The sequence below is a fragment of the Littorina saxatilis genome, linkage group LG1 (assembly GCF_037325665.1).
Source record: "Littorina saxatilis isolate snail1 linkage group LG1, US_GU_Lsax_2.0, whole genome shotgun sequence".
Taxonomy (NCBI): domain Eukaryota; kingdom Metazoa; phylum Mollusca; class Gastropoda; order Littorinimorpha; family Littorinidae; genus Littorina; species Littorina saxatilis.
The window spans coordinates 108,631,762-108,657,663 of NC_090245.1; the positions used below are offsets into that span (position 1 = coordinate 108,631,762).

The 25,902-nt window shown below is 43.4% G+C and overlaps 1 protein-coding gene across 1 annotated transcript in view; it reads right to left on the reverse strand.

Moving 5' to 3' along the window:
- Positions 1-14,026: 14,026 nt before the first annotated feature.
- LOC138974808 (neuronal acetylcholine receptor subunit alpha-10-like) overlaps positions 14,027-25,902 on the reverse strand; it is a 56,375-nt gene continuing 44,499 nt past the window's right edge. Inside the window, exons 6-9 of the mRNA XM_070350550.1 lie at positions 21,537-21,717; positions 18,670-18,895; positions 18,179-18,307; positions 14,027-17,105 (exon numbers count right to left, since the gene is read on the reverse strand). Of these exons, the coding sequence (XP_070206651.1) occupies positions 16,375-17,105; positions 18,179-18,307; positions 18,670-18,895; positions 21,537-21,717 (1,267 nt within the window). The 3' untranslated portion in view covers positions 14,027-16,374. The remainder of the gene's footprint in view (positions 17,106-18,178; positions 18,308-18,669; positions 18,896-21,536; positions 21,718-25,902) is intronic.

A 25,902-nucleotide genomic window follows, 5' to 3' on the forward strand; every position in this document is an offset into this window, starting at 1 on the left:
TGATGTATAATATTATATTTCAGCATATGTGAATTACATGTCATCATACCAAACTGTCATACATTTTTATTCCTACATTATTCTGATTGATCACAACCAAACCTACTATCATTGGACACATCCAAATGCAAGCGCCTGTTCTTGACAATTTCCCTCTGATCTAAATATAAAATCAGTGCAATTTCCTGGGTCGGGCTTTGCCACAGACACTCACGGTTTGGCCTGTAGGTAAAATGTACAATGTATTTTCTGATTTGTGCACAAAAGCTTTTTTCTTTTTTTTAACATAACAATGTTTAATGTCACTGTATGTTTGAAAGACCATGGTCACATTTGTAAAACAAATGTTAAATTAGAAAATAAATAACATTTTGGTTCATGATTTTTTCCTACACCTGTGCTAAGAATAAGAAATAAAAATGTCGGTATATAAGTCACTCAAATACAGCAAAGTATGAATGGTTTGAGTTTGTTGCACAGGTCGACCTAAGATGTTTTTGTTGAACAATTTTGCCGTCACCCCTCCCATAGGGTGACGTATTTCACAACTTCCTGTGTTACACAGACTCAGTGATGAACAATGTTGCCTTCACCCCTCCCATAGGTTGACGGATGTCACAACTTTCTGTGTACACAAACTGCGCTGCCCATGGTCAACCTCGAAACTATCCGTATGAATGGGGGCCTCATGGCCCCCATAATAAAATAAGATCGGACAATTTCTACAGCTTGGAGTGATTTTTAATGTATTGAAATTTGATTGTATTTGTTAGCAAGGAGTGAGTGAGTTAGTGAGCGTGCGTGTGTGTATTGTCTTAGTAGTGTTGATAAAAGGAACTGTAAGGGAAATTAGTACTTAAATAATAGTTGATTGTATTTTTGATTAAATGTGTGAATGTTATGTCCCGTTTTGCTTCTGAAGGTATGCACTTAGTATGATTGGTGGTGCACTTGCGTAAGCTTGTGTGCGTGACACAAACACACGATCATAAAGCATAATTGAACATAAGTTCACTACGAAAATGTCGAGAAAGGAGGAACCATATCACATCGAGGCTGTGAGTGAGCTCACTCTTTGGAAAAGACAGGCTTTGAGAACATCCGCTGAAAATGACACGGATTTCCATGACGTAGATACCTGTTGTTCCCACATCCGCCCTTTGTGAGAAGGGCTCGTTGCCTAAAGCAAATACACCATTCTGAGTCTGAAGCATGCCTCCCTCTGCCAGTTCAATGATGTCATCTCACTGTGTCCGGAAATTTATCTCCACCCCTGTTCCCCTTGCCAAATTTGTCGAGTCGAAGATGATAGATCAAGATGCCCCCGTTGTCTAGATCTGGAACTTAGGACAGCAAGGCCAAGATTGTAGTGATCTGAAGCCAAGATGCAAAATGGAGGGTGCAGTTTTGCGTACTGATCGTCGATGATGGATGTCTAATCTCCCAGTCCTTCTGTGTAGAGCGATGCTGCTTTTTGAATGCAGTGTTTGACTGCGCAACGCAGGTCCTCCGCGGTGTCTGTTTCATAGGGTGACAGGAACTCTTAACTTCATGTCTGTTTCATAGGGTGACAGGAACTCATAACTTCATGACTCTTTGGGGGGTCCGTTTCATAGATCATCTCAAGTGAGCTTGTATAAGTTTTTATTTTTATTTTTATGTAGTACTGATCTTCGTTGATTTTCAAAATGTTCTTTTATCGAGCGAGAGAGAGAGAGAGAGATAGAGAGAGAGAGATAGAGAGAGAGAGATAGAGAGAGAGATAGAGAGAGAGAGATAGAGAGAGAGAGAGAGAGAGAGAGAGAGAGAGAGAGAGAGAGAGAGAGAGAGAGAGAGAGAGAGGGCTAGGGGGGTGGGGGGTGGGGCTCAAAATCTGTAAGTATGGAACCGACTTGCATCGTCTACGTTCCGTCTCTCACTTCACTTGCTGAGGGACATTCTGTGCAGATGGCAACCCCCCCCCCTCCACCAGATTTGACCTTCCCTCTGTAACCCCCCCCCCCCCCAAAAAAAAAAGAGAGAAACTTTCGACCCTCCTCTCTCTATCCATTCTTGCCCCCTTCCGCCCCCTCTCCCGTCAAGACCCTCTCCTCTCAAGATGTTCAGAGTTGTCCTTCTTCTCAGTGCGAGCCCTTTTCACTTGGTGCTTCAGTTTGAAATAGCAGAAAGTCGATCGAAGAGAGGGCCCCCTCCGTGTTTTCAGGCTTTGTTATCGACGGGGCCCGATGGGAACAGCACATTTTTGTCGCAACAGCGTCGGTGCTTTCTTCTGCAGGACGACAACTTCCGCTGTTCGACACAAGATGGACGCTTAAAAGGTTTCTCTGTTTATGCCAGCGGAATTTTGTTAACTGTCCGTGTGTGTGTGTATGCGTGTGTGTCTTGTATGTGAGTGTGTGTATGTACGAATTGTGTGTGTGTACGTGCGTGTGTGTGTGTGTGTGGGGTTTATGCGTGAGCGTGAGTGTGTGTGTGTGTGAGAGAGAGAGAGAGAGAGAGAGAGAGAGAGAAAGAGAGAGAGAGAGAGAGAGAGACAATGACAATGACAATGACAAATCTTTATTTTTCGAGGGTGACAAGAGTAAGCATAGATATGCTTTTTTGCATCTGGCCCTCGCCCTAAAGAGGGACTAAACTATTTTACTATAACTATGAAAAAAAAAAAAAAAAAAAAAAAAAAAAAAAAAAGGTTACATAAAAACATTAATGGTAGAACATATAAGTTTATGTACATGAAGCGCATTATGTAGAAGCATTGTAGATCATAAGGTAGTGTTCAAAATTGGGTGTAAAGCAATGAAGATAAACGGAAAGTAACCCAACAATACATTAGCTCAGCAAAACAATGTATTACAGAGCCAAATCTTCGTGATTTTGTCACAATAAACCATAATTCCGATAATGAACAACGAGAGAGAGAGAGAGAGAGAGAGAGAGAGAGAGAGAGAGAGAGAGAGAGAGAGAGAGAGAGAGAGAGAGAGAGAGAGAGAGAGAGAGAGAGAGAGAGAGAGAGAGAGAGAGAGAGATCTAGTTTGAGGCAGGGAATCTTGTATCAATGCACGCAAGCTAAAGTTGCACGCATTCAACGTCTCTTCACTTTTCTTTCTTCACACACGCCAGCATAAACAGGTGAACCAAGAGGAACATGCCACGCCTTGACCTGTATTGTACATTACACAGCAGCTGGTTGACAATATAGTGTACATAAACAACGCTTGACAATAATGTGCACGTAAACAACATAGCTTGACAAGTACATGCACATACACCGCGCTTGGCAATAATTTCCACACAGAAGCCCTCCAAATCAGTCAATAGTTTCAGTAACATATATGGTCATTTGGCAGGTCAAGGCTCACACCTGAGCAAAATATTCACATTGACCAATATCACATCATATAGTTCACGCGAACAGCACAGCAAAAAGCTGCAGCGTTAGATTTGTACACTGTTTGACTCAAGTTTTTCCCCGAAAGCGGCGTATGGCTGCCTGAATGGCAGGGTAAAAACGGTCATAAACGTAAAAGCCCAGTTTCTCTTCTATGATACAGCAGCAATCCCTTGTGTGGCAAGAAGACGTATTCTGTCAGTTTAGACGCCTAGTTCCAGTCTTCCAGTGCGTCACAGTGTCTTTGCAACAAAAGACAATGGAAGACTTCCGGAAATAGCTGTGTCGAGTTTGCATGGGTTGTGAGAGTGAAGACCCTCCCTTTTAGTGAGACAAACAATCTTCACGTGTTGTGTCATTTTCATTGGTGACATTATAGGCCAGTCACTAGCGAGGGTGTTTGAAACACGTGACATTATACGCCAGTCACTAGCGAGGGTGTTTGAAACACGTGACATACGCCAGTCACTAGCGAGGGTGTCTGAAACACGTGACATTATACGCCAGTCACTAGCGAGGGTGTTTGAAACACGTGACATTATACGCCAGTCACTAGCGAGGGTGTTTGAAACACGTGACATACGCCAGTCACTAGCGAGGGTGTTTGAAACACGTGACATTATACGACAGTCACTAGGGAGGGTGTTTGAAACACGTGACATTATACGCCAGTCACTAGCGAGGGTGTTTGAAACACGTGACATTATACGCCAGTCACTAGCGAGGGTGTTTGAAACACGTGACATTATACGCCAGTCACTAGCGAGGGTGTTTGAAACACGTGACATTATACGCCAGTCACTAGGGAGGGTGTTTGAAACACGTGACATTATACGCCAGGCACTAGCGAGGGTGTTTGAAACACGTGACATTACACGCCAGTCACTAGCGAGGGTGTTTGAAACACGTGACATTATACGCCAGTCACTAGCGAGGGTGTTTGAAACACGTGACATTATACGCCAGTCACTAGCGAGGGTGTTTGAAACACGTGACATTATACGCCAGTCACTAGCGAGGGTGTTTGAAACACGTGACATTATACGCCAGTCACTAGCGAGGGTGTTTGAAACACGTGACATTATACGCCAGTCACTAGCGGGGGTGTTTGAAACACGTGACATTATACGCCAGTCACTAGCGAGGGTGTTTGAAACACGTGACATTATACGCCAGTCACTAGGGAGGGTATTTGAAACACGTGACATACGCCAGTCACTAGCGAGGGTGTTTGAAACACGTGACATTATACGCCAGTTACTAGCGAGGGTGTTTGAAACACGTGACATTATACGCCAGTCACTAGCGAGGGTGTTTGAAACACGTGACATTATACGCCAGTTACTAGCGAGGGTGTTTGAAACACGTGACATTATACGCCAGTCACTAGCGAGGGTGTTTGAAACACGTGACATTATACGCCAGTCACTAGCGAGGGTGTTTGAAACACGTGACATACGCCAGTCACTAGCGAGGGTGTTTGAAACACGTGACATTATACGCCAGTTACTAGCGAGGGTGTTTGAAACACGTGACATTATACGCCAGTCACCAGCGAGGGTGTTTGAAACACGTGACATTATACGCCAGTCACCAGCGAGGGTGTTTGAAACACGTGACATTATACGCCAGTCACCAGCGAGGGTGTTTGAAACACGTGACATTATACGCCAGTCACTAGCGAGGGTGTTTGAAACACGTGACATTATACGCAAGTCACCAGCGAGGGTGTTTGAAACACGTGACATTATAGGCCAGTCACTAGCGAGGGTGTGTCTGAAACACGTGGACAGGAGCACGTGTGGATTGCTTGCCTCACTAAAAGCAAGGGTATTCACTCTTTCACAATCCATACAAACCCGCCAGAGTTGTTTTCGATTACCGTCTATTTGCAATGCCTGTATACCCCAAGCACTGATTTGTGTAACATTCCGTTGTCTTTGTGTGACGTCATCGTGGCGGCCATTTCCCTTCCCATGGTAAAGTCACCAAGGCTTTTAGTTGCAAATGAGAACAATACCTGCACACTGGAGACTGTTGGCTGGACTGAAGAACGACAGTCCCTTGACCTGCGCGCCTTGAGCAGGAAATAATCCATCCAGATCGTCAGAGAAAATTCAAGTCAGTAACCCACATTTACTTTTCGTTAGCATTTCGCTGCAGAAAATCACGTTTTGCTCATGGGATACAAAGCTTTACGAACCGATTAGGGCTCGTATGGCCTTTAATCTGTGTCTCCACAGTGTCTATCAATACGAACGACTTAACACTCGTCGAAGCCCCGGGTGATGATTTAAATAATCCCACGTACAGTTTCAGCGGGAGCGGGATAAAAATCAGATGTACAGACCTCTTTTTCTAAATAGATTTAAAATTCATGTGCTGCTGATACATAAATCACATTTATACAGTGGCGATAGACCTGGGATGTATGCCCTTCAGTGTCCTCAGAGATATCACATTTATACGCAGTTGATATAAAGTTCTGGGATTTATCTTCAAGGAATAGAAATGTCAGAGATAATTTGATGATACACATATAATATTCATAAATGGTAGTGTTAGTATTGCTGAATGTCAGTTTTAAAGGAACATCCGCACAGACAAGAGAAACACAGACAAGAGAAACACAGACAAGAGAAACACAGACAAGAGAGACACAGACAAGAGAAACACAGACAAGAGAGACACAGACAAGAGAAACACAGACAAGAGAAACACAGACAAGAGAAACACAGACAAGAGAGACACAGACAAGAGAAACACAGACAAGAGAAACACAGACAAGAGAGACACAGACAAGAGAGACACAGACAAGAGAAACACAGACAAGAGAAACACAGACAAGAGAAACACAGACAAGAGAAACACAGACAAGAGAAACACAGACAAGAGAAACACAGACAAGAGAAACACAGACAAGAGAGACACAGACAAGAGAGACACAGACAACCAGAGAGACACAGACAACCAGAGAGACACAGACAAGAGAAACACAGACAAGAGAAACACAGACAAGAGAGACACAGACAAGAGAGAAACACAGACAAGAGAGACACAGACAAGAGAAACACAGACAAGAGAAACACAGACAAGAGAAACACAGACAAGAGAAACACAGACAAGAGAAACACAGACAAGAGAAACACAGACAAGAGAGACACAGACAAGAGAAACACAGACAAGAGAAACACAGACAAGAGAAACACAGACACACATAGGCAGACACAGATGAAAAAAAAGAACAACCCAAAAACAAACATACCCAAAACAACAACAACAACAACAACAACAAACAACAACAACAAATCAAACGAACAAACAACACAAACAAGTCGCGTGAGGCGATATAAAAACATTTGGTCAAGCTGTCGGCATCAAAGCAACAGTTTAACACCAAAAAGCAGTCATCGCCGAGACTATACTAAGATAGTCTCGACTAACCACGCCTGAAGACCGAGACGGGTCACGCTCGTCTCCGCGTAGCCTGCGAACGCAGTACTTACTTAACCTATTTTCTGTAATGTTGAGCCCATTGTTAGAGTAAACATGACATATGTATTATATTTTTGAATTCGATGCAATCATTTTTAAATCTGTAAGTAAAAATTCGATTTTAATGACAACTTTAATGAGCAAACTAATTAACTACTTTTTACGCTGACGTGCTGAAATTCAATCCCATAGTCCGGACTTTGTCGAAGATTGCTTTGCCAAAATTTCAATCAATTTGATTGAAGAATGAGGGGGTGACAGTGCTGCCTCAACTTTCACAAAAAGCCGGATATGACGTCATCAAAGACATTTATGGACAAAATGAAAAACAGGTCTGGGTATATCTTACCCAGGAACTCTTATGTGAAATTTTATGAAGATCGGTCTAGTAGTTTTCTCTGAATCGCTCAACACACACACACACACACACACACACACACATACATACATACATACACACACACACACACACACACACACACACACACACACACACACCACCACCACCACCACCCTCGTCTCGATTCCCCGTCTATGTTAAAACATTTAGTCAAAACTTGACTAAATGTAAAAACGAACAGAGAGGCACACAGAGACAAACGTCAGGACACTTGAAGGAAACAATGTCGATGCAATACAACACAAGAACATCCCGTAAACGCATAGCACCGAGAATTGAGACAGAGCCTTGAGACAGAGCCTCGAGACAGAGCTCTGACACAGACCATGAAAGAGTGCAGCAAACCAGAGCTGAGAGAATCGTTAGACAGAGCGGCGAGACAAAATCATGAGAGAGGGCAGCGAGACAGAGCCGAGAGAGAGAATCGTATGACAGAGCTGTAACTTGAATTGAGAGAGGGGATCGTGAGATAGAGTCGTGTGACAAAGCGATGAGACAGAGCCGAGAGAGAGAATCGTATGACAGAGCGGTAACTTGAATTGAGAGAGGGAATCGTGAGATAGAGTCGTGTGACACAAACGAGACAGAGCCGAGAGAGAATCGTGATGCAGAATCAAGAGAGTGACAGAGCGGCCAGACAGAGCGGCCAGACAGAGCGGTAAGAGCAGCTCGCGGTGTGATGGATGTCTAGTGTGATTACCAGAGAGAGGTCATGCAGAAAGCAGCAAACCGGAAGTTGTTGCGCCAATTAGTGTCACCGCGCTGCATCATGGAAGTCCAGCTCTGGCGGCGTGGAAGACTATCATGGCAGACGGGGAACGGCAGACAACTGTGGGACTGATTGAGTTTTATTCAAACTTACTGCGTCTGAGAATGAGAAACTGTCTGCAAGCCTGTCAGACTGTGTGTGTACGATGTGTTGCCTCTGCCTTGTGCTGGAGTTATCTGCACATGCTCGAGTTGTCGGTGTTGGTCGTGGTGTGTAAACTGTCAGCTAGTGAATCACGCCGTCGATCCAAATATTCTTAGTACGCTCCCCCTAATTTTCTGTTCGTCGCTGCGATGCGTGCCTCAGCTGGTATGTCTATGAACAATGAAATAAAAGGTATCTTAACAATGTTAGGATGTTTACGTTTTAGTCGCATCATTCTACTCATCGAAGGTTATATCTAAGCCCTGACTGCTTTATAATGTCAATTTTACGTCCGATTGAAGAGCAAATAATCAGTATGTGCATCAAAGTTGCGTTTTCCGACGAATATTCCACTTAAAACATAAAAATTGGACAAACGAAGCTTCATGTGCTTGTACAGCTAGTATACATTCATTCTGTGTTCAATTGTGTTTCGATAGGCTAAATCATAACCATAACAGCACTGAAAAGTTGTTCGTAAAGTAAATCACTGTTTTGACTTGCATTTGATTCGCTCTCCCGAGATTCTGTCTCTGTGCTTAGTACGCTCCCCCTATAAGCCTTAGTACACTCCCCATAAAAGCCTTAGTACACTCCCCATAAAAGCCTTAGTACACTCCCCCAAAGATCAATAAATTAGAATTTGGGAAATTTAGCCGTTATTGAGCAAGCTGCAACCCTGTCAACCTATGCCGTACGTTTATCAAACAACAGACATCTGGTTGAATAGTTAATTTTGCTTTTCTGTGCCTGAATATCAACATAATCTGCACTGCATCATCATTCAAACATCAAACTTTGTTTGCACTCTAGTACACTTAACCTAGGTGGGGTCACAGAAGTGTTTGCACTCTAGTACACTTAACCTAGGTGGGGTCACAGAAGTGTTTGCACTCTAGTACACTTAACCTAGGTGGGGTCACAGAAGTGTTTCTCCCCTTTGTTTCTGCTTCGAGTCATGCACGCATAATTTGGTATTTGTAATTTGTTTTTGATTAAACAAAGCTTGAAGAGAGCGCCTATGTGCACATTTTTGTTGCATACTTGACAGCTGTGTGGTTTTGCTCTTGAATGGCCATACACATGAGACTCATAATTACGTGCTTTCATAGATGCCTCCTCGCAAACAGAACATTTATATCTGGGTCCACTGCCGCAACCATGAACACCTCTCCTGTGGTCTTCTTATGTCCCTTTGTGCTTGTAGCTTTTCCCACATTCTGGGCACAACTCCAAACAAACACCCGTAGTTTTCAGGGGTGTTGACGTCATCGAAGGCTCCATTGTGACCTCTTATTCGTGAGTAACATCCAAAAAACTGTCTAAAGTCACTGCTGACAGCTCCATCTGTACACACAAAACTCCGTACTGATAAATTCTTTTTTTTACTTTCTTTCTTTGGTGTTTAACGTCGTTTTCAACCACGAAGGTTATATCGCGACGGGGAAAGGGGGGAGATGGGATAGAGCCACTTGTCAATTGTTTCTTGTTCACAAAAGCACTAATCAAAAATTTGCTCCAGGGGCTTGCAATGTAGTACAATGTATTACCTTACTGGGAGAATGCAAGTTTCCAGTACAAAGGATTTAACATTTCTTACATACTGCTTGACTAAAATCTTTACAAAAATTGACTATATTCTATACAAGAAACACTTAACAAGGGTAAAAAGAGAAACATAATCCGTTTGTCGCCTCTTACGACATGCTGGGGAGCATCGGGTAAATTCTTCCCCCTAACCCGCGGGGGGTGTACTGATAAATAACTAATTCGAATTCGGGAAAATATAGACAAACATTGCTAAATCAGTGGTGTGTGTGTACGTGTAGATCGAGGTTACACACATCGTCTCAGTCAGTCAGTAGATAGTAAAACTAGTGGTCGAAGTTTGCGGATCATGAATAATGCGAGCTTCAGTTAAATACTGCAAGCTCGCATTTTTCATGATCTGCGAACTTCGACTGTGACTCGTTGTGTAACCTCTACTTATATATAAATATGTATTTATGTTGAAGTTCGACAGGAAATACCCTTCTCTTAGGGAGTAACCAAGCCGATAACTGTACGGAAAGCAAAGGTAAACTGTCGGGGGATCGTACTAAGAAAAGAAATCACTTATAGGGGGAGCGTATCAAAGGTGGTCGAGGGAGTGTATCAATAAAATTCCGAGCGTCGTAATTAATCGTCTAAATATAGACAGATGGAAAGCTTTGAAATGATCATTGGTGGTTCAAAGCAAGTGTTTTAGATTAAAGAATATCCCTGGATAAACAAATCGAAGCACAATAACTGCTGCCTTGAGTTAAACGTGGGGAAAGGTAAAAATAGACTAAACAAATACTTGTTACAGCACAAATCGTGTAAGTGCTCTTCGAAATGCCATCCAAAGTAGACATATGAAAACATGAAGTTAGTTTAGTACATTAGCAAGCAGCGCTATCAAAATCAAGTGACACAATTGACGAAAACTATCAAAATCAAGTGACACAATTGACGAAAACTATCAAAATCAAGTGACACAATTGACGAAAACTATCAAAATCAAGTGACACAATTGACGAAAACTATCAAAATCAAGTGACACAATTGACGAAAACTATCAAAATCAAGTGACACAATTGACGAAAACTATCAAAATCAAGTGACACAATTGACGAAAACTATCAAAATCAAGTGACACAATTGACGAAAACTATCAAAATCAAGTGACACAATTGACGAAAACTATCAAAATCAAGTGACACAATTGACGAAATCCTTGTTTATGCGTTTTAGTGTGAAACTCACCTTTATCTCGCGTGGTTTCCGCAAACAGGATGCTAGGGGGAGTGTACTAAGAATATTTGGATCGACGGCGTGTGAATGTAATGTCCTGTCATTGTCGCGGAACGCGATTCAGAAAATAAGTTTGTGTATTGCAGTGGTTTGCAGTGTTTAGTCATGTTTAGTCAATAATATTTATCCGATTTAACCGAGACCGGAAGGAGACGGCGCATGAAGGTACCGAGACCAGAAGGAGACGGCGCGTGAGGGTCTTCTTTAGTGACGTGTGAAAAGTCTCTCGCGTCACGTATAGCGCAGCCAATTATCAGGAGGCAGGTCAACGGCGATCTGGCATTCTGCGTTGAGACACGAGGACAGGCGCACGGGCAGGCAGACGAACGTCTTAATTCGCTGGTCAAGAAACAGCATGCGACGCGTGTCACATTAATAGCAGAATAACTTACGTCGAAGGGTGAGTAGCTCATTCAAGTCAAGCTTGCCAAAGCCTTTCCGATTTTCGCCTGCGCAGTCAACTCAGCTGGTAACCAAATGGCCAGCCGGGAGATTTCGCAACGGTCAAGTCGTTACCGCAAATATTTTCTTGTTGTTCTGTAATATCGTAATATGATGCATGTATCGTGTTATGTAGTTGTTGTGCAAGTGGAAGCCGTGATGTGGCGGCAACTTGAACGTTTGGATTAGAGCACTTTGGGCTCAGTTGTTTTATTTTGTTTAGCTGGTCACTGCGATGGGAGAAGGACCAGACCAGCCGCAGAACAAACCACTCAGTAAGTTCTATGATTGTATGAACCAATTATAGAGCTGAACCAAGGTTTGTTAATTGCAGACGTTCCGGGTTCCGGGTTCTGGGTGAAGGTGTCCAAGGACGTCGAGGCAGAGTATATTAACACTTCAAAGAACATGAACTGGATGGGGAAAACCAACGAGTCACGAGCAAGCATGGTTTCAACTGGGATAGACCTTTTCGTCATCTTCAGACCGTCAGGCGAACCAGTTCTTCAGAACTAATTTAAGTAACACTAAGGAAAAAAACAGACGTGCTTGTTCTGTGTCTCTCGAACTCGTGTGATATGAATCGTGCGCGATGAACTAACTTTCCTAACTTTTCGAATCTTTTCTTTTTTTGATACACCATTCATCCATCGGAAGGTCTTTTTTTTTTCTTTGTAAAAACATGCAAAGTCTATCTGGTTTCTAAAGACAACAAAGAAGGAGAAAAATAAACCGAAATTTATACTTCGTAGAATCCACCTATAAAGAATTGCGTTTGTTGTTGAGTTTTTTTAGCAATAAAACTCAAGTGTGGGAGTTTGAAAGTACTTCTACTTTTCTAAATCTTTCTTCCCCACATTCCGCTACAGTCATGTCCCTAATAGCCACGAAGGTTGATGGGACAAGACAAACAAACCACCAAACATCTCACACTGTTTGTGCTATGTGTAGTGACAGCTTGTGGTTGCGCTGACCCGTCATATTGGTTTAGGTCTATGCACGTTTAGCTTGTAATTGTGACACAAACAAACTAACAAACATCAAAACATCTTGGAGAAATATTGCATTGAATCCGCTGGTGTGTATTGCAAGCACTACGACATGACCCGTGATTCCACTGTGGCCTGGACAGACCTTCAGTCTTGGTTTGAGAGAGAGAGAGAGAGAGAGAGAGAGAGAGAGAGAGAGAGAGAGAGAGAGAGAGAGAGAGAGAGAGAGAGAGAGAGAGAGAGAGAGAGTCATAACAGAAACGTAAGACAGGAAAACTGTTCAATATTGTACAGAGTTAAACGTTGTCTGAATGCCGTTTAAAGGTAAATAACTTTCTGAACAGGCTGATGTGTACAAGTACAGACAGCATCTCTGAAGGGCCAGCGCGTTCTGAATATACTCATCTTTGTTACTGAAGGGGCAGCGTGTTCTGAATATACTCACCTTTGTTACTGAAAGCGCAGCGCGTTCTGAATATACTCATCTTTGTTACTGAAAGGGCAGCGCGTTCTGAATATACTCACCTTTGTTACTGAAGGGGCAGCGCGTTCTGAATATACTCATCTTTGTTACTGAAGGGGCAGCGTGTTCTGAATATACTCATCTTTGTTACAGAAGGGGCAGCGTGTTCTGAATATACTCATCTTTGTTACTGAAGGGGCAACGCGTTCTGAATTACTCCCCTTTGTTCCTGAAGGGCCAGCGCGTTCTGAATATACTCATCTTTGTTACTGAAGGGGCAGCGTGTTCTGAATATACTCACCTTTGTTACTGAAGGGGCAACGCGTTCTGAATATACTCACCTTTGTTACTGAAGGGGCAACGCGTTCTGAATATACTCACCTTTGTTACTGAAGGGGCAACGCGTTCTGAATATACTCACCTTTGTTACTGAAAGGGCAGCGCGTTCTGAATATACTCCCCTTTGTTACTGAAGGGGCAGCGCGTTCTGAATATACTCCCCTTTGTTACTGAAGGGGCAGCGCGTTCTGAATATACTTCCCTTTGTTACTGAAAGGGCAACGCGTTCTGAATATACTCATCTTTGTTACTGAAAGGGCAACGCGTTCTGAATATACTTCCCTTTGTTACTGAAAGGGCAACGCGTTCTGAATATACTCATCTTTGTTACTGAAAGGGCAGCGCGTTCTGAATATACTCACCTTTGTTACTGAAGGGGCAGCGCGTTCTGAATATACTCATCTTTGTTACTGAAAGGGCAACGCGTTCTGAATATACTCATCTTTGTTACTGAAGGGGCAGCGTGTTCTGAATATACTCATCTTTGTTACAGAAGGGGCAGCGTGTTCTGAATATACTCATCTTTGTTACTGAAGACACAGTTCAGCAGTTTTTTTCCACTGATTGTCCTAAAAGAGCCAAAACACACAACCAAATAAAAAAGCAAAGCAAACGAACAATCGAACAAACAAATCAACAAAAACATCCACAAAGAAAACAAACATACACACAAATATGCGGAATAAAACAACACGAACAAACGAACAAAAACAACCACACAAAAAACAAAGAAACATGTATAGTATTTAATAGGTTAGCACACTATTAAAATGACTAGCAATCACAGAAGCGCTCTAATATTTCAACGACTTAGTCACGACCGATCAGAGTTAATCAGTGTTAGGCTCATCTCAAGACATGGACTTTGTCACGACCCATCCGAGTTCATCAGTGTTAAGCTCACCACAAGATAATGACTTTGTCATGACCCATCCGAGTTCATCGGTGTTAAGCTCACCACAAGATAATGACTTTGTCGCACGACCCATCAGAGTTCATCGGTGTTAAGCTCACCACAAGATAATGACTTTGTCACGACCCATCAGAGTTCATCGGTGTTAAGCTCACCAAGAGGTAATGACTTTGTCACGACCCATCCGAGTTCATTGGTTTTAGGCTCATCTCAAGACATGGACTTTGCCACGATCGATCAGAGTTCATTGGTGTTAAGCTCATCTCAAGACATGGACTTTGCCACGACATATCAGAGTTCATTGAGGGCGGGGATGTAGCTCAATCGGTAGCGCGAAGTGCGCACGAAAAAGATCCTGTAATCCATGTCAGAGTTCGGTGGGTTATAGAAACACGAAAATACCCAGCATGCTTCCTCCGAAAAACGGCGTATGGCTGCCTAAATGGCGGGGTAAAAAACGGTCATACACGTAAAATTCCACTCGTGCAAAAAACACGAGTGTAACGTGGGAGTTTGAGCCCACGAACGCAGAAGAAGAAGAGTTCATTGGTTTTAGGCTCATCTCAAGACATGAACTTTGCCACGACATATCAGAGTTCATTGGTTTTAGGCACATCTCAAGACATGGACTTTGCCACGATCGATCAGAGTTCATTGGTTTTAGGCTCATCTCAAAACATGGACTTTGTTACGACATATCAGAGTTTATTGGTTTTAGGCTCATCTCAAGACATGGACTTTGTCACGACATATCAGAGTTCATTGGTTTTAGGCTCATCTCAAAACATGGACTTTGTCACGACATATCAGAGTTCATTGGTTTTAGGCTCATCTCAAGACATGGACTTTGCCACGATCGATCAGAGTTCATTGGTTTTAGGCTCATCTCAAGACATGGACTTTGTCACGACATATCAGAGTTCATTGGTTTTAGGCTCATCTCAAGACATGGACTTTGTCACGACATATCAGAGTTCATTGGTTTTAGGCTCATCTCAAGACATGGACTTTGCCACGATCGATCAGAGTTCATTGGTTTTAAGCCCATCACATTGGTTTTAAGCTGATCACAAGACAACGACTTCGTCCAAATCGCCCAGAGGTCATTGGTGTAAAACTCACGACAAGACAAAGACTTTGTCACAATAGACCAGAGGTCATTGGTGTAAAACTCACGACAAGACAAAGACTTTGTCACAATCGCCCAGAGGTCATTGGTGTAACACTCACGACAAGACAAAGACTTTGTCACAATAGACGAATTCCGAAAATAACTCCGTGGGGTTTGTATGGGTTGTGGAAGAGTGAATACCCTTGATTTTTACTGGGACAAACATTGGAGGGGCCAATCACTAGCGAGGGGTGTGTTTGAATAACGTCGACAGGAGCGTGTGTGGATCTATTTGTCCGAGAAAAAGCAAGGGCATTCACTCTTTTACAACTCATACAATTCCTACTGAGTGTTCAGAGGTAATTGGCGTAAGCTTCATTTTGATTGCGAATCCTCAAAGAACGGATGCGTCCAATGGCTGATGCAGCATGTTTGACAAAGCATTGTTCGCGCACAGGGTCGGCCCGTTCCATCATTCAACTGGTAAGAATGTCAATCTTAAACCTCGTCATAGGTCTGCCTCTGATGCACATAAACCTCCCCTTTGTTTTCATCTTCTGTTTTCCCCCTCGGATCTGTGTCAGTGTGTGATAATTTTCACACAAATCTAATCCTGTCCATTTGTGCGCAATACTGCCCTGGAGTTTGGCAGACAAAACCAGGGAGTATCACAGTATAATCATTGGTGAATTTGGAGACCCTGTATTTCTGACTTAGGAGCTTAATGTCACACAGCCGCGGTTGACACTCAGCGCGAGCCAATCACAGCACAGGATAATAATGAAGCCACCAGAACACGTCACGGCAGCATGACGTGTGGAGTGACGTCACCTGCCGGGCACGTGCCAAACACAGCACAAGATAATGACGAAGCCATTTGAAGCACGTCAAGAGAGAATGACGTATGGAGTGACGTCACTTGCCGGGCACGTGCCAATCACAGCACGGGATTAAAACCAAGCCACCTGAAGCACGTCACGGCACAATGACGTGTGGAGTGCCGTCACATGCCGCTAGCCAATCACAGCACAGGATTAAAACCAAGCCATCTGAAGCACGTCACGGCCGAATGACGTGTAGGGTGACGTCACGTACCGGGGACGTTGACGTCCTTGGTCATGGGGGAGAATACGAGGAGGACAAGGGTGGATACGGAGGTGATGATGACGAAGAGCCAGAAGAAGAGCTTGTCCAGCACGCGCGCAACCTCCTGCCACTCGTTGACTGCCACGCGCTCCACCTTGGATCGCTCGTGCGCCTCCAGCACCGCGCGCAGGTAGTACAGGATCTCGCGCTCTATGCGTGCCGTGCCGCTCTGCTCCCCCCTCCCCGTCCCCCCGCCCCGACTCTCGCTCCCCCTCCCCCCACCGCCCTCCCCAAACGTGGAGTTCGCCCGGCTCCCAGCCTCGCTGAAGCGGTTGTTGGTGTTGTTGTTGTGTGACGTGTCGCTGTGACGTGTCCACACCACCGAGTCCCCGATCAGACCGTTCAGGCCCAGGTCGATCACGTGATTACCGCGGTTGTCTCCCGTCACGTGACCCGCCTCGTGGCCCAGTCCATTCTCGGCGCAGGGGGAGGTGGGGTGTGTGTGGCGGTGGGTGCAGGAGGAGGAGAGGGAGGAGCCGCGGCAGGGGGAGGGGGTGCGTTGCGGCAGGTAGCGCAGTGACATGCACATCACACGGGCCGCAAACATGGAAAGAGTCCGCACCAAGCGAGGAGGCCGGTGCAGCAGTGCCCCCCTGTGGTGACAGTTGAGCACGAAGACCGACAGCGCCACGGACAGCGCGCTCATCGCCATGATCACAGTCAGGTAGATACCTGTAGGTACACACACGTCAAATCATCAGTTACAGACATGTCAGATAGTCAGACTCTGGTTGGTTGGTTGGTGATAACAAAAAGAGGGCGTGCCTACCTATGAGAGATTTATTGGAGGTTGGGTAAGGGTATGTAAGGTGTACACTACATTGGGGTGTGCACGTTAAAGATCCCACGATTGACAAAAGGGTCTTTCCTGGCAAAATTGTATAGGCATAGATAAAAATGTCCACCAAAATACCCGTGTGACTTGGAATAATAGGCCGTGAAAAGTAGGATATGCGCCGAAATGGCTGCGATCTGCTGGCCGATGTGAATGCGTGATGTAGGGCCTATTGTGTAAAAAAATTCCATCTCACACGGCATAAATAAATCCCTGCGCCTTGAATATGTGCGCGATATAAATTGCATAAAATAAAAATAAAATAAACAAGAAGAGCAAACGCTCGATCGAGTCACTTTCGCAGTTCTGAATATTATATGAGGCATCAGATGGACAGGAAGAAATTGCTATTCACAACACAATGAGTCACGTTCACATAAAATTTGAGCCCGGTCACTTTTATAGTTTCCGAGAAAAGCCCAACGTTAAGTTGTGTGTTGCCGAACAGAAAAGGCTAGTTATCTCCCTTGTTTTTCTGATAACGTTCGTAAAAGGCTACAGATGTAAATACTTTGATGTAAAGAATAATCCTACAAAGTTTCAATCACATCCGATGAACTTTGTCAAAGATATAAAATGTCTAATTTTTCCTTTGACGCTGACCTGTGACCTTGAAAAAGGTCAAAGGTCAACGAAACCATCGTTAAAGTGTAGAGGTCATTGGAGGTCACGACTAAACAAAATATGAGCCCGATCGCTTTGATAGTTTCCGAGAAAAGTCCAACGTTAAGGTGGTGTCTACGGCCGGACAGACTAACACTGACCGATTACATAGAGTCACTTTTTCTCAAGTGACTCAAAAATAAAAAAATAAAAAAGATCCCTGCGCTTAGAACTGTACCCACGGAATACGCGCGATATAAGCCTCATGTTGATTGATTGATTGACAACAAAAAGAGAGCATGCCTACCTATGAGCGGGATGTATTCCGAGGTGGGCGGCATGTTTTCCGCCACCAGCAGCATGAAGACAGAGAACGCCAGCAGCACGGTCAGTCCCAGCGTCACCTTCTCCCCGCTGTCAGGGGGCAGCAAAAACCCTGCAACACACGTCACAATATACGTCATGCGCAGCAGTGACTCACGCATTACATCACACAATGCGTCACCTACTCAACGCTGTGTAGGGTCACAAACTCGGCAACACACATTACACTGGTGAAAAGTAAACACCGCCACACAGAGGACTACATAATACTACATACAGAGAATGATGACGTTGAGAATGCAGAACACGACGTCACCAAAACAATTAATACTCAAAACGGTACATTATGACGTCATCATACCTGTGAGCAAGAGGCTGGACAGCAGCATGCAGGGGATGATGACGTTGAGAAGGCAGATAGAACATGACGTCACCAAAACAAACTCAACACGGAACATTATGACGTCATCCTACCTGTGAGCGAGAGGCTGGACAGCAGCATGCAGGGAATGATGACGTTTAGCAGGTAGTAGAGCACGCGCCGCCTGATGTGCAGGTAGAACATGACGTCAGGGAAGGGCTCGGGACAACAGGGGTAGAACTTAACATTACGGATGATCTTGGTGCCCATCAACTCCCACTCGCCGTTATCCACGTAGTTAGACAGGTCGATGTCCACTGTTCTGTTCGTCACGTCCACCTGCAAGACACAACGTGTAGTGGGATGGACATCAACTTGGTCAAGGCTCTACGATCATACGTTATCCACAGAATAACATGTACCTGTACAAGGCTCTACGATCATACGTTATCCACAGAATAAGATGTACCTGTACAAGGCTCTACGATCATACGTTATCCACAGAATAAGATGTACCCGTACAAGGCTCTACGGTCATACGTTATCCACAGAATAAGATGTACCTGTACAAGACTCTACGATCATACGTTATCCACAGAATAACATGTACCTGTACAAGACTCTACGATCATACGTTATCCACAGAATAACATGTACCTGTACAAGACTCTACGATCATACGTTATCCACAGAATAACATGTACCTGTACAAGGCTCTACGATCATACGTTATCCACAGAATAACATGTACCTGTACAAGGCTCTACGATCATACGTTATCCACAGAATAACATGTACCTGTACAAGACTCTACGGTCATACGTTATCCACAGAATAACATGTACCTGTACAAGACTCTACGATCATACGTTATCCACAGAATAACATGTACCTGTACAAGGCTCTACGGTCATACGTTATCCACAGAATAACATGTACCTGTACAAGACTCTACGATCATACGTTATCCACAGAATAACATGTACCTGTACAAGACTCTACGATCATACGTTATCCACAGAATAACATGTACCTGTACAAGACTCTACGATCATACGTTATCCACAGAATAACATGTACCTGTACAAGACTCTACGATCATACGTTATCCACAGAATAACATGTACCTGTACAAGACTCTACGATCATACGTTATCCACAGAATAACATGTACCTGTACAAGACTCTACGATCATACGTTATCCACAGAATAACATGTACCTGTACAAGACTCTACGATCATACGTTATCCACAGAATAACATGTACCTGTACAAGACTCTACGATCATACGTTATCCACAGAATGACATGTACCTGTACAAGACTCTACGATCATACGTTATCCACAGAATAACATGTACCTGTACAAGACTCTACGATCATACGTTATCCACAGAATAACATGTACCTGTACAAGACTCTACGATCATACGTTATCCACAGAATAACATGTACCTGTACAAGACTCTACGATCATACGTTATCCACAGAATAACATGTACCTGTACAAGACTCTACGATCATACGTTATCCACAGAATAACATGTACCTGTACAAGACTCTACGATCATACGTTATCCACAGATTAAGATGTACCTGTACAAGACTCTACGATCATACGTTATCCACAGAATAACATGTACCTGTACAAGTCAAGACTCTACGATCATACGTTAGGCAAAAAAAAAAAAAAAAAAAGGTGTGGTTACGGTAACATAGCCAAAAAATAGGGTAGGAAGGTAGGCAATCATTTTTTTTTTAAACTTTTTTTTCTAATGTGTACAAATTAAACCTACTTGACAGGGAAATAAGTTTTGCGACTCGGGCGATTTAGCTTTCATTGCGTTTTCTGCACTCGGGTTTTTTTGTTTTTTTGTTGACAAATGTAATAAAAAGTTATAGGGTCTGCCCCGAAAAATAGGGTAGGTCGGGTTACCGTAACCACACCTATTTTTTTTTTAGGCCTTATCCACAGAATAACATGTACCTGTACAAGACTGTTTTTTTTCTGAGTGGATGTAAGTGTGTAACCACACTTGATATAAGCACAGCTAGTTGTGTGCTCCCAAGTTTATCAGTCTTTTGTATTATATGCCACACTTTGTCATCTAAATAAAACCATGCTTAAACCAACGAATAAGATCGATGCTGGATAGGCCTCGGGTGACCCTCTGACCTCCCCAGACACAAAACCTCAACAACCAACCTCAACAACCAACCTCAACAACCAACCTCAACAACCAACCTCAAAAAGGCACACAACTTGTCTTCAAAGAATAGTTAGAATAATGAAGCAGCAACTTCGCACTTTGGTCATCACTTTGTTTGAAGCGAAGAAGAAGAAGAAGAAGAAGAAGAAGAAGAAGAGGAACAACAACAATGTAAAACAAGAAGAGCAAACGCTCGATCGAGTCACTTTCGCAGTTCTGAATATTATATGAGGCATCAGATGGACAGGAAGAAATTGCTATTCACAACACAATGAGTCACGTTCACATAAAATTTGAGCCCGGTCACTTTTATAGTTTCCGAGAAAAGCCCAACGTTAAGTTGTGTGTTGCCGAACAGAAAAGGCTAGTTATCTCCCTTGTTTTTCTGATAACGTTCGTAAAAGGCTACAGATGTAAATACTTTGATGTAAAGAATAATCCTACAAAGTTTCAATCACATCCGATGAACTTTGTCAAAGATATAAAATGTCTAATTTTTCCTTTGACGCTGACCTGTGACCTTGAAAAAGGTCAAAGGTCAACGAAACCATCGTTAAAGTGTAGAGGTCATTGGAGGTCACGACTAAACAAAATATGAGCCCGATCGCTTTGATAGTTTCCGAGAAAAGTCCAACGTTAAGGTGGTGTCTACGGACGGCCGGCCGGACAGACTAACACTGACCGATTACATAGAGTCACTTTTTCTCAAGTGACTCAACAATGAAGAATCCCCAGAGAGGCAGATTACCGGCAACATCCGGGCACTCACCTGCAGTCCGTCGTAGGCCCATGACCCCAGCTTCAGGATGCAGATCTGGTCGTCAAACGGGAAGTACGTGATGTCCATCTTGCACGAGCTGCGCATGCGCACAATGGGCGGCCAGAAGACACTTCCGGTATGTTCCACCATGGCCAGGGATTTCATGTAGCCCTTGTTGTGGTTCTCCACGCTTAGAAACACAGACAACTAGATAGAGACATAGCAAATCTACATGAGAGAGAGAGAGAGAGAGAGAGAGAGAGAGAGAGAGAGAGAGAGAGAGAGAGAGAGAGAGAGAGAGAGATGGATGGATGGATGTTTTATTGTTCTAATCAATGATTTGATTTTGACAATTTTCAGACAAATGAAATTGGTGCATAAAACGAAATTACTAAGGGTGAGATACATTGGGCTTTATAAACATAGCCTACACATGCAAATAAGTGAGGCAAAATAAAGAAAGAGCCTGCCAAATGTTGGGACATAATCATGGAAACATTTCTTGGAAAGATGATATAACTTAAGCAAACATTGTCAGACGACACCAAGACACATACACAGATATACACGTACAGACACGGGCACACACACACATACACACACACACACACACACACAGACACACACACACACACACACACACACATACACTCATGTGTGGGCACACACACAGCAGATTATATACACATATGAAGCAGTCATTAAATGCATACAACAAATGTATGAAACTAAACAGCATACACACACACACATATACACACACGGGCGCTCGCACACACGCACGCACGCACGCACACATACACACACACACACGCGCGCACGCGCGCACACACACACACACACACACACACACACACACACACACACTTACATACATACACACACACACCAATTAACGCACATATTTTCCGAGATGAAATGCATAATAAGAAGAGGTTGTAACATGCCAGGGAGTTCACGTTTACGGCACCCTCAAGTCAATCTCTTGTTACGGGGAATGCATCAATGTTTCCAGAGCATGATATATGTTCGTACAGGGAACGCGAGAATCACGTGAGCGGTTCGTTTTCTGCAAGTCTTTTTTGTCGCATTCGTGAGGCCAAGAACAGGTACTTTGCAAAGGATACAAGCTGATCCTCTACCGTACAAGTGAGCAAATATCGTAAACAGTCTTCATCTGAAAAATACTGTATTCTGCCAATATATCTCTGCCTGATGCCATCGTAAGTGGGGCAATAAAAAACAACATGGCTTTCGTCTTCAGCATTATCCGGGCAGAAAGGACAGTCACGACTGGTGTCAGAGTGAGAGTAACGATGTCGATGGGCATTGAATGGGGAGACCCCCAGTCTAAATCTGGACAAAGCAACTTTATAAAGGCTCACATGAATCATGTCCAGGTATTCTTCGTGCCCAATACAACTTTTGAAACTGTGGTAAAATTCAAGGCGTGTACTTTCTGACAGACGTGTAAACCATTCCTGTGAAAACTGGTGCCTCATTGTCTCCTTCAGGTCTCCCAGAAACAACTTTTCATCTGCCACCCCAGCACACAACCAAACGAAACCATATCCAGACTTGCACAAAAGGTCTTTGACATGTGTGACCCAGTTTGTTTGCCCTCTGTCGTGATTGTTCAAAAGAGACAGGTAAGCCATCTTTGAGAGTCGAGAGCATGGTTGTTTTAACAGCCGAAACCAGTATTGCACACATTTTGCAGCAGCCTCAACGTAAAGTGGATATCTTCCTAGCTCGCCGTATATCGTATCGTTGGGGGTCGACGGGGGTACGTTTATAAACAACTTACAGGCAAAGAGGTGGACTTTCTCAATCTGTTTATTGTTCTGGTGGCCCCATATTTCTGCTGCATACAATAATGATGGAACGATCTGTGTATCGAACAACTTAAAGAATACAGCGCACGAATGACACCCATTGGTTTTAAGGGCCTTGAGAATTTCAAGAGTGCCTTTCTTCGCCCTGCATACGAAGTCCTCAGTACCAATATTATAACTTAGCATTGTTGAAAAGTTTAGTCCCAGGTACTTGTATTTTCCAACAACCTCCACTTTCTCATTTCCCAAGGTCCATTTTTCCCTTGCTGACAGGTGGCCACCTTTGCGAAAAACTACCACCTTGGTCTTTTCAGTGTTTACTTTTAGTCCTAGTCTTTGGGAGGACTCGAAGAGAAGGTTTAACTGGTTCTGTAGTCCCCATACTGTGGAGGACAACAACGCCAGGTCATCCGCGAACAGCATTAAGAAGATTTCGATCTGGTTTGGCAGAAGCTGAATACCATGATTTCCTTTAGCCATGACATCATTAGCTAACTCGTTTATAAAGTACGTGAATAAAATTGGACTGCAAATACAACCCTGTTTTAAGCCCTGGAGGCTGCTGAAGTAGAGAGAGAGAGAGAGAGAGAGAGAGAGAGAGAGAGAGAGAGAGAGAGAGAGAGAGAGAGAGAGAGAGAGAGAGCGAGGGACAGGGACAGAGGGAGAAACTTCTGTATCAAATCAGAAATATGGAAATTCAATAAGCGTTCAACAATTGCATTTCCAGAAATGATTTTCTATATATCAATTCAATTTCGCGAGTGGAGAATTGCTTGAATTAGATTTGGCACGCTTGAGAATCACATTTGCTGTGACATTGCGGGTCACAAGTCTTGCAATGTCTGTCGTGAAGATGCAATTGCGTGCTCCGTGTTCCACGTCTAGATCAAAGTTTCACTCCACTCCATCCATTTTCCTGTCTTTGGAATAAAGGGTTACTCGACTTCGTATGAAAATTCAATTTTGCATGAAGAGAATCAGAAATAATGACTGCTCCCTGGTGCAGGGATCACCACTGTGTCTGCTTTTAATCGTTTGGGTTATCAAATTGAAACTTATCTCACCAAAAGTGGGACAAATTCGATTAAAGCTATGGTCTATTTATGACTTTCTGGGGCTACGAGGTTGAAAAATAGGGATAAAATCATGTGTAGCATGACGGTGTAAACATGTTCTGCGATTCCGTGAAACATGTTTGCAAATAAAGGCAAATTTTAATGGCAATGTTTACGTTTTTGCAACGCATAAATGGTCATTCAAGCGTAGAATGATATAAAATTATCATTTTTTTGTTTATCTTTGACAACGCTGGTGGAGTGGCCTAGCGGTTAAGACATCGGCCCTGACATTTTGAGGCCCCGATTTTGTTCTGCTCGATCCTTCTTGACAAATATTCTCAGCTCTGAGAGAGCAAACCGGATGTTACCACTGCAAAATGCAAGCGTTGACTGAAGCTCTCAAGGTCATACACGCCGTATAGGTGGGGTTTCGGGTAGCGTTTGCTGTACATAATGTTGTACATAATTTTATCCCTATTTTTCAACCTCGTAGTCACGGAAAGTCATAAATAGACCACAGCTTTAATGCAGATTTCGAAGAATTTGTTTCCATTACAAAACTCCACTCTTTCTTTTTTGTGTTCTCTTTTTAGTTGTCTGAGAGAAATAACACGCACCGCTCCGTAATCATGTGCGTGGCTGTAAGAAGGTCAGAACGCGACCTTAAAGGCACAGTAAGCCTCCCGTAAACCATCACAGATACTGTCAGGCTTTTACACACAGCACAAACACCATTTCATTTAAACACTCACCGCTTGAGAACATTCTAGGTGCCCTCCGTAAAGAGCGAGCAATTTTCAAATAATTTATTTTTGCGTGGTTTATCTTACCTCTGAGCCATCGTGAACCCGTGTAATCCAGTTTCCCTTTTTTCACAATTTAGCCGCCAGTTTGTCATTTCAATGCAAATCTCTGTAAGCTTATCTGCAATAGCACGTTATTGTGTACCTTTGACTCTAAAATGCAACATTGAAACGGCTGCGAACTAGAGCAGTGGCGGTTAAAGGCACAGTAAGCCTCCCGTAAACCATCACAGATACGGTCAGGCTTTTACACACAGTACAAACACCCTTTCATTTAAACACTCACCGATTGAGAACATCCTAGGTGCCCTCCGTAAAGAGCGAACAATTTTCAAAGAATTTTTTTTTGCGTGGTTTATCTTACCCCTGAGCCATCGTGAATCCGTGTGATCCAGTTTCCCTTTTTCACAATGTAGTCGTCAGTTTGTTATTTGAATGTGACTCGATGTAAGCTTATTTACAATAGCACGTTTTTATGCACGAAACAAACGGCTGTGGTTCACAAGAACTCTAGCGATGGCTTTTGACTGTTGAGAGGAACGGCGATATGCATGATAAACCGTCGTCTGCTACCGGGCTTTTCTTTTTTCAAACTTTCACAACTTCGAATTGTACTGATCTTGTCTTGATGAAAAAAGAATTCTTTTATGATTAAAGAATGTTTGTGTAACAAGCTGTC